Source organism: Anoplopoma fimbria, chromosome 6 (assembly GCF_027596085.1).
Source record: "Anoplopoma fimbria isolate UVic2021 breed Golden Eagle Sablefish chromosome 6, Afim_UVic_2022, whole genome shotgun sequence".
Classification (NCBI taxonomy): Eukaryota; Metazoa; Chordata; class Actinopteri; order Perciformes; family Anoplopomatidae; genus Anoplopoma; species Anoplopoma fimbria.
Genome location: NC_072454.1, coordinates 20179694 through 20194991, shown reverse-complemented (window position 1 = coordinate 20194991; position 15298 = coordinate 20179694). Strand labels below are relative to the sequence as shown.

The following is a 15298-nucleotide window of genomic DNA, read 5'->3' as shown; positions in this document are numbered from 1 at the left end:
TATCCCCCATAAGGCCTTACACCCCGAACAGAGGCCTTTGGTTGAGAGAAATTAAGGGCTTTAAATGGTGTAAATACAAATGGGACAGCACTGTGCTGCAACAAATTACGTCACCATGACGTCAAACAATATTATGTACAATTGTGGTTAGTTTATACTTTTTAGTCCCTGATTTGAAGGTCTTCCAGGCTTTCCTCACAAAGAGGTAGATTCAAATAATATTTTTTACTTGTTTTGTCAAAACAGTTTAAATGACAAAATGAAATGTTTGATGAGTAAATCTGTGTAGTATAATCTTATCTCAGATGTACGTGTATGTGCCATCCTTTTTGTTTAGCTTTTTTTTTTTATACATCTCCATGCTTCCACTGGTAACCCATTGTTTAATGTCACATTGCTATGAATTGTGGGTAAATCCCTTGGGGAAAAAAGTCAGATGCAGACTTACAGAAAGTGCTCATAAAGGGCTGAAATGTCTGCAAGAGAGCCCCCAACACTCAACGATTTGACGGTGGGACAGAACTGAACCGTCATGGACTTTACGGGACTCGCCTCAAAGTGTGTAAGTCTGTGTGTGGAGACTTGGATTGAACCTAGTTCTGGCCTGAATGGAGAGGCTACATTGGGCCATGGACCCATCTTCCAATACAGTGTCCTGGATCATCAAAAAGCCAAACAAAAAAATTCAAAGCACGCCATTTAACAAATGCCGACACTTGAGCTTCAACCTTTACTGTATATACTTTCGGGCAAATGTTAAGAAAAATTGGAATTTTTTTTAGAGATTCACAGAAAGTGCAGTTTTATTGAAAAGACATTTTTGAAAGACAAAACTTTACTAAAAAAAAAGGTCTACAACAACTATCACACAAAAGTATTTACAGAATGAAAATTCACAATGGGTATTAACGGGTTTGTATGCGAGCCCTGTATGTGTTTTAGATTTTGTTGATGCTGGCAGCAGGCAGGGTGGATTTGTCCAAGTCGTCAAAGTAGCAGTGAGTCATGGCCTCGCGTGCCGAGATCCTCTTGGGAGGATTGTAGGTCAACATTTTCTATATCAGAGAAAGAAGACGGGGAAGAAAAAAAAAAAAAAAAAAAAAGACAGTGTCACTCAGGATATTACGTGGCAACGGATCACAAAACTCAAGCTTCATATTATGGAGCGGATCAGCAAAAGAGAAAAATAGGTCATACGTAACTTCTAGAGATCCCCGAACACGTTATTTTTGTAGCCAATAAGAAATGCTGCTGACCGATGATCCATATTGGTACATTCAGGTTGGTTGTGTTTTAGCAGCTGGTCTACAAGGTTCCAGACTTTTTTTTCCCCGAGCACACATCATAGTGAGAGGATAAGACGCCTCACTGAATGTGAGAGGAAGAGGTGGACACAGAGACGGCCCTGGAAGTCCTGGACTCAGACAGGCCAATCCTGGCGGCTCTGTGTTGAGGGCACTAATGGGATGCCACCTTCTGAAATGCGTTGTCCCTGCACCTTTTTGGATTGGTTCCGCTGTGTTGGTCTTTTTGAAACTCCATGACCGTTTCCACTCAGTTTTAGCAACAAAACCAGGGCGATGTCTTCAGTCTGGAGTTGAGTGAAGCGTCAACAGACTGACTGGTAAGTCTAGTGACACCACTGAGCACTGCAGCCCATTGTAAAAGATAGGTCTGTAGAACCTTGAAAAGGACACTGGACTATTTTTTAGAGGAATACAGTAGCGAAATATTGAAACTTATGTCCCTCGTCCATGTACCGTTTCACATAAGCGCGCTTTGTTCAGTGTAATCTGAATCAACATTTGATATTTATTATAGCTATAATTTATAAATACTTCATTTTCTAACAATAGCATAGCCAACAGAAAAACAGCAACAAATGTTTAAATCGTTCGTCGAAACAAACTGTTCCCTTAAAGTCGTACAGTGGATTTGGAGAACGGTTACCCTCTTGGAGGACCAATGTTATTCTCAGAACTGCACCCTTTACTCTGGTTCTTGTCACGCTAGCTGTTTGATTGGATGCAAACAACCAGTATAAACCTGGAGTTTGAGATATAGCAAATCATTTTAATTAATCTCCTAATACTAATCAGAAAAGTCTGCACTGAGTTGTTCAGCCCTTGTGCTTACCGCCAGTAGGTCCAGGCCATTCTTATCCAGGTTTTTCACCATCGATGACAGGTTGCCAGACTTCCACTTAGGGAAGGTGTTTTTGTAGTCAGGTAGGCTCTCGACTTCGGGCCACACTTCATTGTTTGGGGTTCCCAGAGTCCTAGAAAGAGCAGAAACAGACAGAAGGATCAAAGAGGGAAGTGCCTCAGGGGACCAGGACCCTCAGGAACTAAACTGGGAGAACTTGTGTATGGTTCATGAGGGTCCTGCAGTGATAAATATTGCTGTTGGACAAACACAACTTGTATATTCACAAAATAAGGAAGTAGCTGACTGGGCAGTGAAGCACTAAAGCAAATATAACCAACCATCAAACTCTCAGCCAATTGGTATTGTAGAGATGAGTTCTATTCAGTTTTTTTTACTCACATCCATCTTTTAATTCATTCATTATGTCCCGTCATCATGTCATTCAACCACCACCACTGCTTCAGATGGCACAGGAACATTTAGCTGAATACTAAATTCAAAAAGGTGGTGCTGGCTTAAATTGCAAGTCACCGTTACCAACCTGGAGCTGTATGTCGTTGGTGTCAAACTCGTTTTAGCTCACATGCCACAAACAGCCCAGTTTGATCTCAATTGGGCCAGACTAGTAAAACCATTGCATAATAACCCATAAATAACAACTCTTTCCTTTCGTGTGAAGTACAACTACATTCTGAAAAAGTATCATTCAATTATATAATTAAAATGAATGAACAGCCTGAGATGTCTTGTTGAGCGGTCGGTTACCACCTGCTGATTAAAGTGAAGGACGTTAGCCCTGAAGTTAGCCACACCTTTGGCTCAAGCTCTTTAGGCAGGCTGAATTTTAAGGTGGACCAGCTATTCTCATTACAGGGACAAGCAAAATGTAAGGAAGGTTTGAAAAAATAGATAACATCGAAGGCTAATGTGATAACTTAAGAGTGTTACTTAATTGGATTGCTACCAAGTCTGACTGCAACATCACATAAATAAGATAATGTATGTGGTGGTTATGAATAGTGCCACCCGTGTCAGAGAAAGGATGGTAACACGGCATTAGGGTTTCTTACTATAGACAAAGAGCCAGAATCATTCCTGTTTGGCCAGGTTTTTATCAGTACCGGATGAACAAATAACTGATGTGGGTTTACCTGAAGATCCTAAAGAGCTGGTCTATCTCAGAGTCTCCATGGAACAGAGGCTTCTTAGTGGCAAGCTCAGCAAAGATGGTCCCAGTGCTCCAAACGTCAACAGGGGTAGAGTATCGAGGTGAACCCAGGAGGACCTCTGGAGCTCGGTACCAAAGAGTTACGACCTGGAAAGACACAGTGGGTTTGTTCAGCTCAGTGCTCATTTCAGAGGTCTGAGGTTCGTGGATGCTAATTGAATGTGCCCATTAACGTTGTTCGAACAGTGTTGGTGATGCTCTTCCTCTGACCGATGTGACAGGGCAGTTTAAGTCGGAAAAAAATCCCAGTGGTGTGTGTGACTTCTCACCTCATGGGTGTAGACCCTGACAGGAACACCAAAGGCCCGAGCAAGGCCAAAGTCGGCCAGTTTGATAACTCCTTTGTTGTCGATCAGTAGGTTCTGGGGTTTCAAGTCTCGGTGGAGAACTCGACGACAGTGACAGAAGTAAATGCCCTCCAGGATCTGGTAAAGGTAGCTCTAAAAGGGGGTGAAGGGTTAGGGGGGGCAGAATGAACATGACATGGACACATGTTTAGAGTTGAGAAACTGAGTGGGAAAAACAAGGCAAATGGCACCGCCCTTTTACTAAAGGTGACTCATAGAGATGATCTTACAGAAGCAGTTTTTGGTTAATCCTTTCATCTCTACTTCAAATGATATGATGTTTTTTTGAAAAGTCCCAAAAGTACCAATATTAGTTAAAAAGTAGGATTTTAGACATAAAAAAGCATAAGAAATAAAATACCTGTGGCCCGACACTATAATTCATCTCCCATGATGAAAGTTCCCTCACATTTCAAAAAGGAAAGAAATGGTACATCCTTTTTAAAATGGGTGATTATAGGTAGGGACTTTATACAGAAAGAGTCACAATGGATTTACACGTCACAAACTGAGAGCTCAAAGGGTTTGAATGAACTAAGAGCTTTTGTTGGGTTTCTTAAAATAGGGCAAAGTACACAGCTTGTCAAGATATGCAAGGACATTAACCACCAAAGATGACAAATGCAACTCAAACAAAGTGACATTCTATATTTACAGATCATTTAACTTGTTTTGTTGTTAATCAGCTGGTCTACAAGGCTCCAGACTATTTTTCACCACCATCATCTCAACCGTTCTGAAGTCATTCCAAAGATATTAAATGTTATCCTTTTACTTTGTTACAGTCATGTAAAGTGATGCATAAGTCAAATGATGAGGAAATAAAAGATTTAAAATTAGTTTTGTCATTAATAGTTTTAATGATTTATTAAAAGCTGCTTAGAGTTAATGTTAGCAGTCAAACAGCTCAGAACTCATGTCTAATATCTATTTATGTTGCTTTGTAAACATCTTCTCACGACTATAATTAACCTTTGCCCAATACATGTTACTGAATAGAGCCTGAAGGCATCATAGTGTAACTAAATGGAACCTCCGTATTTTAGCCGTTAGCACTGGTGCTAACCCATTCAGCTGAAAGTCACCAGTTAATACGCTCACTGGAACACCTGTCGGGATTCTGCAGTCTGCTGACTGAATATTGACTCTGATAACAACATGCAACAACCAGACGTTTTGATGCTGGTAATCGTTTTAATCATTGTCTTAAGTTTGCTAACTCGTCCAAATGGATGGGGGAAAACACTTTTGTTGCTGTAAAAGGGGTAATTAATTTATACTTAGAATCTATAATAACCCCACTAACTTCAGATTGAATTACTCTCGACATTCTGTCTACGATATTTATTGGTTCTATTGTAAGGATTCAAGCTAGGAGCTTTTATTAGATCCCTTCTCAAGCTATTCACCCTAAAGGGTTCCAACCAAAGACCGTTTATATAGATGGACGACGCGTCTCCACTTCTTCCCACTGAACAGAATGTAAATTAAAATATTACAGATACGGGAGCTGCCATCTTGCGATTTTGACGTCATATGGAGCCAGAGTCTGTGCAGTGACTGTTACACATAAGGATTGTGTGTAGTGTAGTTCTTCACCATGACACTTTCCAAATAAAACATGTATTTCTATTAAAAGAGAAAAAAAGAAAAGTTGATTTCATACAGACTTCTACAGGATCATATACCATCATCTCACAATCACATGGCTTGTGATTAGTCAACCTTGGGTGGTTATGATATTATAGCTAATTGATTCAGAACATGACATGAATGGGATTATAGCCTCCTGAACCTCACTTACCTCATCTATTATGATCCAACTGACACACCTAAACAGACATTTGATCCCTCAGGCGAGCTGCTGGGATTTTATTAATCACAAACACAGTTACCTTGACCAGCATAGGGTCCATGTACTGGCCAGAGGGGATGGAGTCCAGGTACTTCTTCAGGTCCATGGACAGGAATTCAAAGATGAGATAGAGACGAGACTCCTGCATCAGCACATCCAGGAGTCTTGGATACACAAAACACAAATAGCGGCTAATTCCATACTCTGTGCGTGCGTGTGTATGCATGTATGTATGTATGTATGTATGTATGTATGTATGTATGTATGTATGTATGTATGTATGTATGTATGTATGTATGTATGTATGTTGATTGCAAACATCACTGAGATCTAATGCAACTGTTCACTACAAGTGTCTGCACATTATTTTATTTTTTAAACTTTTGAGCAAATGAGCGTACCGTACAACGTTGGGGTGCTTCAGCTCTTGAAGCAGAGAGACCTCTCTGACAGCAGTGCTGGGAACCCCCTCCTCCTCACTCTCCAGGCGGATCTTCTTCATAGCCACAATCTGCCCTGTAGCCTTGTGCCTGCCCTTATACACCACCCCATAGGTACCTACAGAGCGACGGAGGAATCGTAATGGTGTGAATCACAGTCATAATGACACTGAATCCACTTTAGTCATGACCTTGTTGATTAAAATACAACAGAAGTGTGCCGAGAACTATTTGACGATGTAACTTTACCCCATAAAGCCTGGGTTCGCCAAACTACGGCTCGTTACTGGGGTTTTTTTAGGGCCAGCTGTGAACTTTTTTTTTTAATAAATAAACTGGAATATGGCTTGAGCATATTTCTAGTAAATTGTACTTTGCATATCCTAGTTTAAGCTCTAGAGGTCAACTAAATTTGGTCATTTTATTTCCGTCTTTACTTCTTGGCACAGAAACCAATATTGTACCATTTCTGCACGTTGTTTGTTACATCTTAATAGTAGACTTACAGATTTACAACTTACATTTACATCTTAAGGGCCCCAAGGACATGAACAGAAACCAATTCCTGCTCGTTTTAACATTACTTATGTACATCACAATATTTGACGTTATGTTATGATGTTAAGTGGACACTGAGACAGTGCACTGAGACTCAAGAGAAAAATATTTAATTAAATATAATGGCAGCTGATACAGAAATACTTTTTGTGATAAGTGGGCACATTGCTACTGTAATGTTAAACTTGAAACCATACAGAGGTATCGCGTAGTTATTTTTGATAGATGATTTGAGGATTTATTTTGCATAGTTACCATTGTTTGACCCGTGACCCCTTATATCTTTCTGCAGAGCTCACAATCCCAAAAGTCTGGCCACCCCTTAAATAAGCCCAGACCTGCACTCATTTAGGAAGCACAACATTTGTAGCCGGTTGTTTGAACAATTGAGAGGAAAACAATAGGACCAACCTTCTCCAATCTTCTCTATCTTCAAGTAGTCTTCCATTATTGCCTGTAAAAAAACAACAAAAAAAACATGTAATGTCAAGAGTGCTTTTTCCATCAGTACTAACTATGAACCTAAGTTAATGCTTACCTTTTCATTTCAGACTTAGATGTGATAAACCTACTGCTACATTTCAGCTGATGTTCGTGACATTAAGTTAAAGTTATTTTACTTACAGTGTTAAATATATTACCTAAAGACTAACAAGGCTGTGACAGGCTACCAGCTAGATAACTGTTCATTCAGCCATTTATAGCTTTTAAACTTAGAGATACTAAGTTGGTATTTCAAACTCCAACGTTAAGGCCAAAGTAACGTTTCAATAATGGAGGCTCGTGTCTCTGTAGCATCAGCTTTTAACTGTTCACGAGAGTTTTCGTCTCGCTTATCGTTACGACAGTAAACCTAGAGAGATTAAACGATATAACCTCGTTACACAACCGATAAAGTTGGCCGTTTTCTTCAAGCTAAGCGAGCGAGTTAAGGTCACCAGCGTTGGCTAAGCTAATGCTAGACAGTCAAGGCTAACGTTGCCTTCTATCGTTTTTCTACTGGCAGGTGACCCACTTTCTGTTCAGATTTAATGGTCCGGCTTTTCAACTAACCCGACAAATCGTTTATTTCATATTTCAAACTGTACAACATGTACCAATAATTACCTTGACAGCGCCTTGTTTCGTAGGGTAAGTACTCTCCGTGCACAGACTGCCGCTGGAATGCTGACAGACTCTTTTGAATCGACCGCAGTAAAGCAGCGGTTCAAAACAGCCCAATGAGCTCACGCGGTACGGTTCAAAACTGGCCAATCAGCGACCGGGAAGCTGACACGTGAGCTGAGCGGGAGAGAAAGCGGCGACGTTGGAGGAAATATGTAGTCCCCGAGTTTCATCTCCCAGGCAGGAAGCAGCCCTCGATCTTAAAGCGTTGATTGTAGTGTTTTAACTGGTAGAATGTGTTGCGGAGGGATGACATTGAAGTATGTATACAATACACACATCATTGTGCATCTAGCTTAATTAAAGAGGTGCCATAATTCAGGGTTAGCCTACATTGCCTGAGCTGTTATTGGATTGCCCAGAAGCCCACTTCTCTCATCACATTGTCTGAAAAGAGCATAACACTGTCAAAAATACATTTGTCCTATATTTCGTATAACAAAGACATATTTAAGGGTGTTAACCAACAAATTATATATTTGTACCTACTGTACTACAAAATGTGGAGCCCTCGTCATTATTTTACTGTATGATGTATGTTTTTTTGTTGAATGCCAACAAAATAATTGTTTTTTTTGTCTCGCAGTGCAGTGCTCAAATTGAACTAATGGCCATTACAGTAAGAAAGATCACAAGCAGTATTTAAAATAAGAAATTTTGTCCCACTTTTACCAGCTGTAAAAAACACGTCAATGCATTAATATTTATTATCCAATAATATAATATATATTATTGTGAAATGGGCCATTCTGCACAATGATTACATTTACGATTGGTATTGTAAGGGTGTTTTTAATCCATTACTTAAGTATTTATGCTTAAGTAAAATTTTGAATACAGGACTTTTACTTCTATTTCCATACTGTGGTATTGTTACTTTATACAGCACTGCTGGTCCACCACAGTGGGTTACGAATGTATTGGTACTGATCCACCATAATGGTTAATAGACTTGCCTTTATAAAGCACAATGCGCTGTGCTTGTCAACATTCAGTCACGCACATTCATACACTGATTGCAAAGTGACACCATCAGGATCTAAACCAATTTAAACACACTCACACAGAGCCTTCAGAAGCAATTTGGGGTTCAGTATCTTGCTAAAAGACACTTCCAACATGTGGACTGGAGGAGCAGGGGATCGATAGTGAAGGACCCGCTCTACCTCTGTGCCACAGCCGTTCCTGTGCATGTGTGCATGTACTGGTGGGAAGGGAAAAGCACACCGTTCAACACCTGAATGCTGGCTGTCAAATATGGAGTCTGTCGCTGGAATAATTGTAGACTATTGCAGTGTTTAATTAAATACAAGTAAAATCATTGTAGTGGTGCAAGTAAAATACAGCTATTAAAAAGATAATTAAATCAGCTAGTTAAGGTTTCTATTTCCTTATTCTGTCTTTAAATGATTCATTTATTGACTTGTAAAACATTAAAAAAAACAAATTTTGTACATGGAATTAGAGTTCAAATGATATCAAATATTTAATTGAAGTATTTTACTTAGAGCTAATTAATGCATAATTTAAAGCCAAATTCAAGAAGCCATTCAGAATATCTTTTCAACTCATTCATTGATTATATGAGCATAGAAGTCTGTAATTAAACTTAATTTAACTCTGTTTAACCTCTGCATTTAACCACCCTAAGTATTGAGGAACAACTTCCAGTGTCTTGCTCAAGGACACTTCCACATGCAGACAGCAGAAAGCAGAACGACCACTGTACACACTGAACTACAGCCATGACAACGGTGCTGGTCATTTCTAAACAGCGTTAATAATGAAAAGTGCCATTTTGACATTACAGTATCACTCTGTTGGTGAGCATCAAAAAATCTCAGCAACCTCGAATGTGGTTAAAAGAAATGAACAGACATTTTTGGTGTAAATGAACACAAATGAGAGACAGCTGAGATGAGCTGTTTGTAGCTGACATTACAACTGCAAACTTGAATTTATTACATTTGGACATGTACATATAAATTACAACCACAGATATTCTTAAATGAATGGAATAGTTCTATGTATTTTGTAAGTCATTACAGACTACTAACAACATTAAACCTTTACAGCCTCAAAATCATGAGAAACATGTGGATTTGTCTCATACTGTCAGTCCTGTGATGAAAAACTCACATCAGGTTCAGAGTAACAACAGCCCTCATGTATCAAACCCCCTTAAAGGCTTAAAAAACGTTAAAAGGAATAAATAAAACCTTAGAAATACAGTAAGATTCAAGTGCCGCAAGAGACATACAAACAACATCTAAATGAGCAATAATTTAACTGCAGACTAACTGGGATTCATCTGTCAAAACGTTTCACACCTTTTCCTTATTTACATACTATGTACAAACGCATGTATTAATTCACAATTCAAGTGTGATTTTATTGGAGCAATAAAATCGGCATGTCCTACATCAGACACAGGATGGAACAGAGACTGTGCTTCACCAAACCACTGTCCTCCAAGACGTCCAGTGTGTCCAATCATCCGCTCTGATTTTAGGTAGCCTATTTATTCACGTTATGCAAAATACACCAACAAAAAAAAAAATCTTGTATGAGCATTACATTATAAAAATAAGACACTTTAATATTATGTTATTCCAGTAGTTTTCCATGCGCAGTGCAAATAGGTATACATTTATTTTTTAAATGAACATAAGCATTATCTCCAGAGGTGATATTAAGGTACAACTATGATGGAATTGATAGAGGGTTGTAAGGTAAGATCAGCTCATTCTTAAGAAAGGTGAGCATTAGATTAATACCAAAGTGCTACTTCCTGGTTCGATTTTGACATACAGATATTGCATTACCTGTGCACTCCATTTTAAAAAGCAGTGTATACGAGTAATATATATTTCAGGTGCATTTAAAAAGGTTATGCTGTACCAAGGCCAGTCCAAACTAATACGATTTCCTTTTAAAATGTGTTTTTACAACATAAAACGATCTCCGTCCACACTGTTTTAGAAATGATTTCCGTCCATACTAACAAGCTTGAAAACGAATATCTCATGACTATTTAGTTACACTGGGCATGTGGGTGCCGGTGTAAATAGGAAGTAGATTGTTTGTTTTGTAACAGAAAACACAAGAGAGTTTTATTGTACTTTTGAATCATAAAGGTTGCTGGATTCTTAAGATTTTCCTGTATAATATTCCTTTACTCAAATTTTGGTCAACCCACGTCTCGTTTCCTCACATTTGTTGTTGTCTGTTTTTATATTCTAGCTCTGTCGCACTGGAAAGCACTTATGCTTTTGTTTGTTTACAGTTTCTTTTTGAACTTCACAATAGTTGTGCAGAACGAAATAAGCATTAATAAGAAAACAGAGTCCTACATTTAGTGTCCATTGCCCTCCTTAAAGCAAACCGGGACTTAAAACGTCCACTCCGTAGGGCTGATAACACCGCTGGACACGCCGGTGGCAGAGCACTCCAATAACAGCTTGCTTCTTCCTTATGTCGGCAGCATTAGCATTATTAAATGCAGAATTTAAGCGCACAACAGCTGCTAGTATAGAAAACAAAGTCAGCAACGCCTGTAATCTGTTCTCCATACTGAGTTAACCTGGTAAGCGATCGTTAATCAAGGCAGTTGTTCTTCCACCTCAATACAAATCAGGGTTGGACACATGGTGATTAATAAGACCCAATCAGGAAATGAACGTGGGTGTCTGCAAAATCATTTTCAAAAGGTGCCCGTTTCCTCCAATCCACACAACGACGCATCCCTGGAGTTTTCAAATTAAAACTGCCTTAGCAGTATTTTCAGTCCTCTCCATTTTAGGGGTTCTAAAAAGCTGAAGTGGTATGGACCCGAAACGTAGCAAACGATAAACATTTTGAAACGGAAACATAGTAGTGTGGATGTAGCGTTAAAACCTGACCTGTGTTGGGTCGCACCATGTACTCAACTGTAATGCTGAGCAGTACTGAAGAAAGGGTTCCAGAAAGGTTGTTCCTGAAGGACTGAGGTTCCACCCAGAACCATTTGCATTTGAAAGACTATTTTTTGAAGAAAGGGTTTTTCAAAACTAAGTAAGACTTAGGGTTTCATGAAGAACCCTTTTCATCCAAAGAAGCCTTTTCCGAAGAAAGACCTCTTTAAGGATTGTTGACAGAATGGGTGGTTAAAGATTCTACAAGCATTCATATTACCAAAAACTGTGATTGTGAACCCTGATGGTTGTGGGTTGAGCTGCATCAGCCTTGGCCCTTCAGGAGCCTCATGAGGAACCCTGGATGGGTTCTAGATGAAACCCTTGGAATATAATAGAGTTCCCCATAGAATAAAACCCAACATCTAGCGTGGACAACCCAGAGAGCAGAGCAGTGTGGAGTGGACCGCCACACTATTGTAATTCTAGCCCGCTCTACCAAATAATTTACCTTCCATCATCAGAATCAAGACTAGGGTTGCTGGTCTGACTGCAGTAATACCATACGTCACCACTGATGTGTTATTCTGCTTAACTAACGCATAAATGTATAGACCCATAGGCAAAATCAGATTCAAACAGTCCTTCTAATGTTATACTGATACCATGTCAGAAAAACACTTTTCTACAACGCAACAAAGATGGTATATACACATGACAGAGAGCTATCACATGTTTTAGACCTATGACAACCTTTGAATGGTTCTCAATACAACATTCAGAGCTAACAGTGTCTACAGGAGGGGGAATCAGAGGGAGGCGCTAAGCTTCCATGACGACAGTCTTAGCGGCTGTAACTGCCGCATGAGAGCAGTGCAGAGCAGTGCAGAGCGGCGGCCGTGAGCTAACCAGTGGGGCACTAACATGCACTAAAAGTCACGCAGCCAGCCGGCTATGTGAACAAAGAGAGGGGAAGCTCTGATAACAACACACAGAGATAGAGAGACTTCATTCTCTGCTCAGGTAGACATTACTCCTCTATATCTTTACATAGATGGTAGTTTTGGATGACATATTAACCTGTAAATAAATTCTATTTAGGTTAAGGTCACAGTAAAGTCAGAGGACCCTACCAGATACACTTCACTATTTGACAGTTTATTGTGTGCTACAACATTCCATTATTTAATAAAGGGAATTTGATAATGGAAGACATACTACTGAAATACTAAGGTTAATATGAAACCTTTTGTCTAGAAGCTTAAACTTAACTTTTCTGAAATAGTATCAGGTTTAGCTGAGATGAACGTTCACGGTAACAGTAGTTGAGATAATGCATGGACCACCAGTGCTGCTCATTATTTCTGCTTAGCTCTACCTCCTCAAGTGCAGTTACTGTCACTTGGCATGGCTTTATTTTGGTGCTGTCAAACTAGAAGCCCCAAAGTCTTAATCCCTGCTCGCACCTCGAGGCTGTCATCATTACACCCCACTGTTAAAAAGACAGACCAAAAAACACAATAGCTTTACTGTTCTTAGAGCGTCACCAGAAGTATGGCTGAGACTAAAAATTACAGATATTTCCTACACAGAGTTGATATTTTGGCCTGAGGTGGAAGATCATTGAGTGCCCATAATGTTAAGAAGATATCCTCAGAGAAGAATGAAAGTTCTCAGTAATTATCATGACAATCTGCCCATTACAGTTTGACATAATATGTTAGAATTAGGTTAATGCATCTGGTGATGGTGGGACAGATGATGGTATAGGGCTTAAAGAAAAAACTGTTTTAAAAGTGTTTGAATCCATCCTCTTGGAAACGTGAATATTCAGGGGAAATTTCTTGGAAACCCTTTCATTCATTTTCCAGGTACCGTGTCGTAGATCAAAGTGTTGGCTGAAAAGTTAGACCTCATGCTGGCAATAGGGGAAGAGTCAGGTCAGAGGGTCACCAAAGCCATTACTCTTCCTCTGGGGACCATGAATATCAGCAGCAAACATAACAACTAATCAGTAGTTAGGATATCTCACTCTGGGCTAAGCAGTACAGTGGCACCTCTGTCCTCTAGCCTTGCTGCCTCCAGGTCAAAGGTCATGTGGCACTAATGAGCCCTGCATGTGGACTTGTCTTAAAACCGTAACCCACATTTACTGTATATATTCAATGACACTTAAAATCAACACGCTGTATTCATCCATTTCTTAAAAATTAAACATTATTTTAGTCACCATGTGCACAAATTAGAATTTTAGAGATTTTTGACCGTCAATGAAGTGGACTCAGATTTATACAGTAGATTCAACAGAGCAGGTCCCTGTCTGTCTGTCTGTCTGTCTGTCTGTCTGTCATTATTAGAGTATGTACATCTTGCTGAGTTGTGATTGGATGGTGGGCTGATGGGGGTGCGTGTTGTTTGGAGACCATGACAGTGTCTTTGCTCTCCTTAACACATTTTCATCTTCATCTCCTTTAAAGGCCACACCTGTCTCTCTCTCATTCTCATCTTCTTTCATATCTTTTCTCTACTTGTCTGTGAGTCTGTCTCTCATGGCCCGTCTCCCTCCCCCGGGTCAGAGGTCGGCCATCATTAGGCTCTTCTTGTGCTCTGCAACTTCTTATAGATGAGACGAGGTGGAGAAACACAGCTTCAGGGTGTATGGGTTGGACCCATCTGAAACCACACAAACACACACATTTCAACAATTGATTTATGTCGGCATGAAGACGACAGGAGGACACAAATATTTAAGGTGCCATAGAGTACATTCAGAAAATCATGGACCAGTGACATAGGTCTTTGAAACAGACAACACAGTAGGCCTGCTCAGTTCTCAATGACAGAAGTAGCAACGGCTCTGCCAATGAAAGCAGAGACAGTTTGGTACTTTGTAAGCCCTTTAGTCCTTTTTTGGGCAACCCAAGTCTCCAAAGCCCTCTCAAGACCAACCTGTGAATGTGTCCTAGGCCACACACACACACACACACACACACACACACACACACACACACACACACACACACACACACACACACACACACACACACACACACACACACACACACACACACACACACACACACACACACACACACACACACACACTTAGAGGCTGTATTTGAAACCTTAAACACAACTGATTGATTTTAAAGTCAAGTATAGCTTATTACACTTCTTAAACTTATTCTAATACTAGTTTATTATATTCTGTATATATGGGGAGATCATGCATATGGTCCTGTGTGTGCGCCTGTGTATCTGTCTGTCTGTCCACAGCTAGTCTGGCACTCTGCTGGACCCATGAGCCTATTAGTTTTTAAAAAGTATAAATAAATAAAAAATCTATATAAAAAATAAAGTATATTCATTGATTTCTAAATGGTTGAAGGGGCATGATACAAATTTGTACTTTTTTTCCCCAACGTATGCCATTATCGTGGCTCAAAAACTGACATCTATAAAAAGTTTGGTCTCATTTTGAACTGAAGCATCTGCAGATGAATTCCATACACCAGGGGTCTTCAACGTTTTTCAGGCCAAGGACCCCCAAACTGATAGAGAGATGGAGCAGGGACCCCCTACTATATATATTGTATAAAATTGTGTTTTATATTAAACTGGGCAGAGTGCCATGTATAAACATACCTTGTTATTGTGCATTCAAT

At 39.7% G+C, this 15298-nt stretch overlaps 2 protein-coding genes across 2 annotated transcripts in view; both read right to left on the bottom strand.

The window, feature by feature from the left end:
* Nucleotides 1-766: 766 nt before the first annotated feature.
* cdk1 (cyclin-dependent kinase 1) lies at nucleotides 767-7785 on the bottom strand. The gene is made up of 8 exons (XM_054599679.1): nucleotides 7684-7785; nucleotides 6988-7030; nucleotides 5980-6136; nucleotides 5619-5742; nucleotides 3646-3816; nucleotides 3300-3463; nucleotides 2137-2278; nucleotides 767-1055 (listed from the first exon to the last, which is right to left on the bottom strand). The coding sequence occupies exons 2-8, from the start codon at nucleotides 7022-7024 to the stop codon at nucleotides 939-941; spliced, it is 912 nt and encodes a 303-aa protein (XP_054455654.1). The 5' UTR covers nucleotides 7025-7030; nucleotides 7684-7785; the 3' UTR covers nucleotides 767-938.
* Nucleotides 7786-9660: 1875 nt separating this feature from the next.
* The window catches only part of LOC129092322 (heterogeneous nuclear ribonucleoprotein L-like), a 50078-nt gene continuing 44440 nt past the window's right edge, over nucleotides 9661-15298 (bottom strand). Inside the window, exon 14 of the mRNA XM_054600233.1 lies at nucleotides 9661-14306. Coding sequence (XP_054456208.1) covers nucleotides 14251-14306 — 56 coding nt within the window. The 3' untranslated portion in view covers nucleotides 9661-14250. The remainder of the gene's footprint in view (nucleotides 14307-15298) is intronic.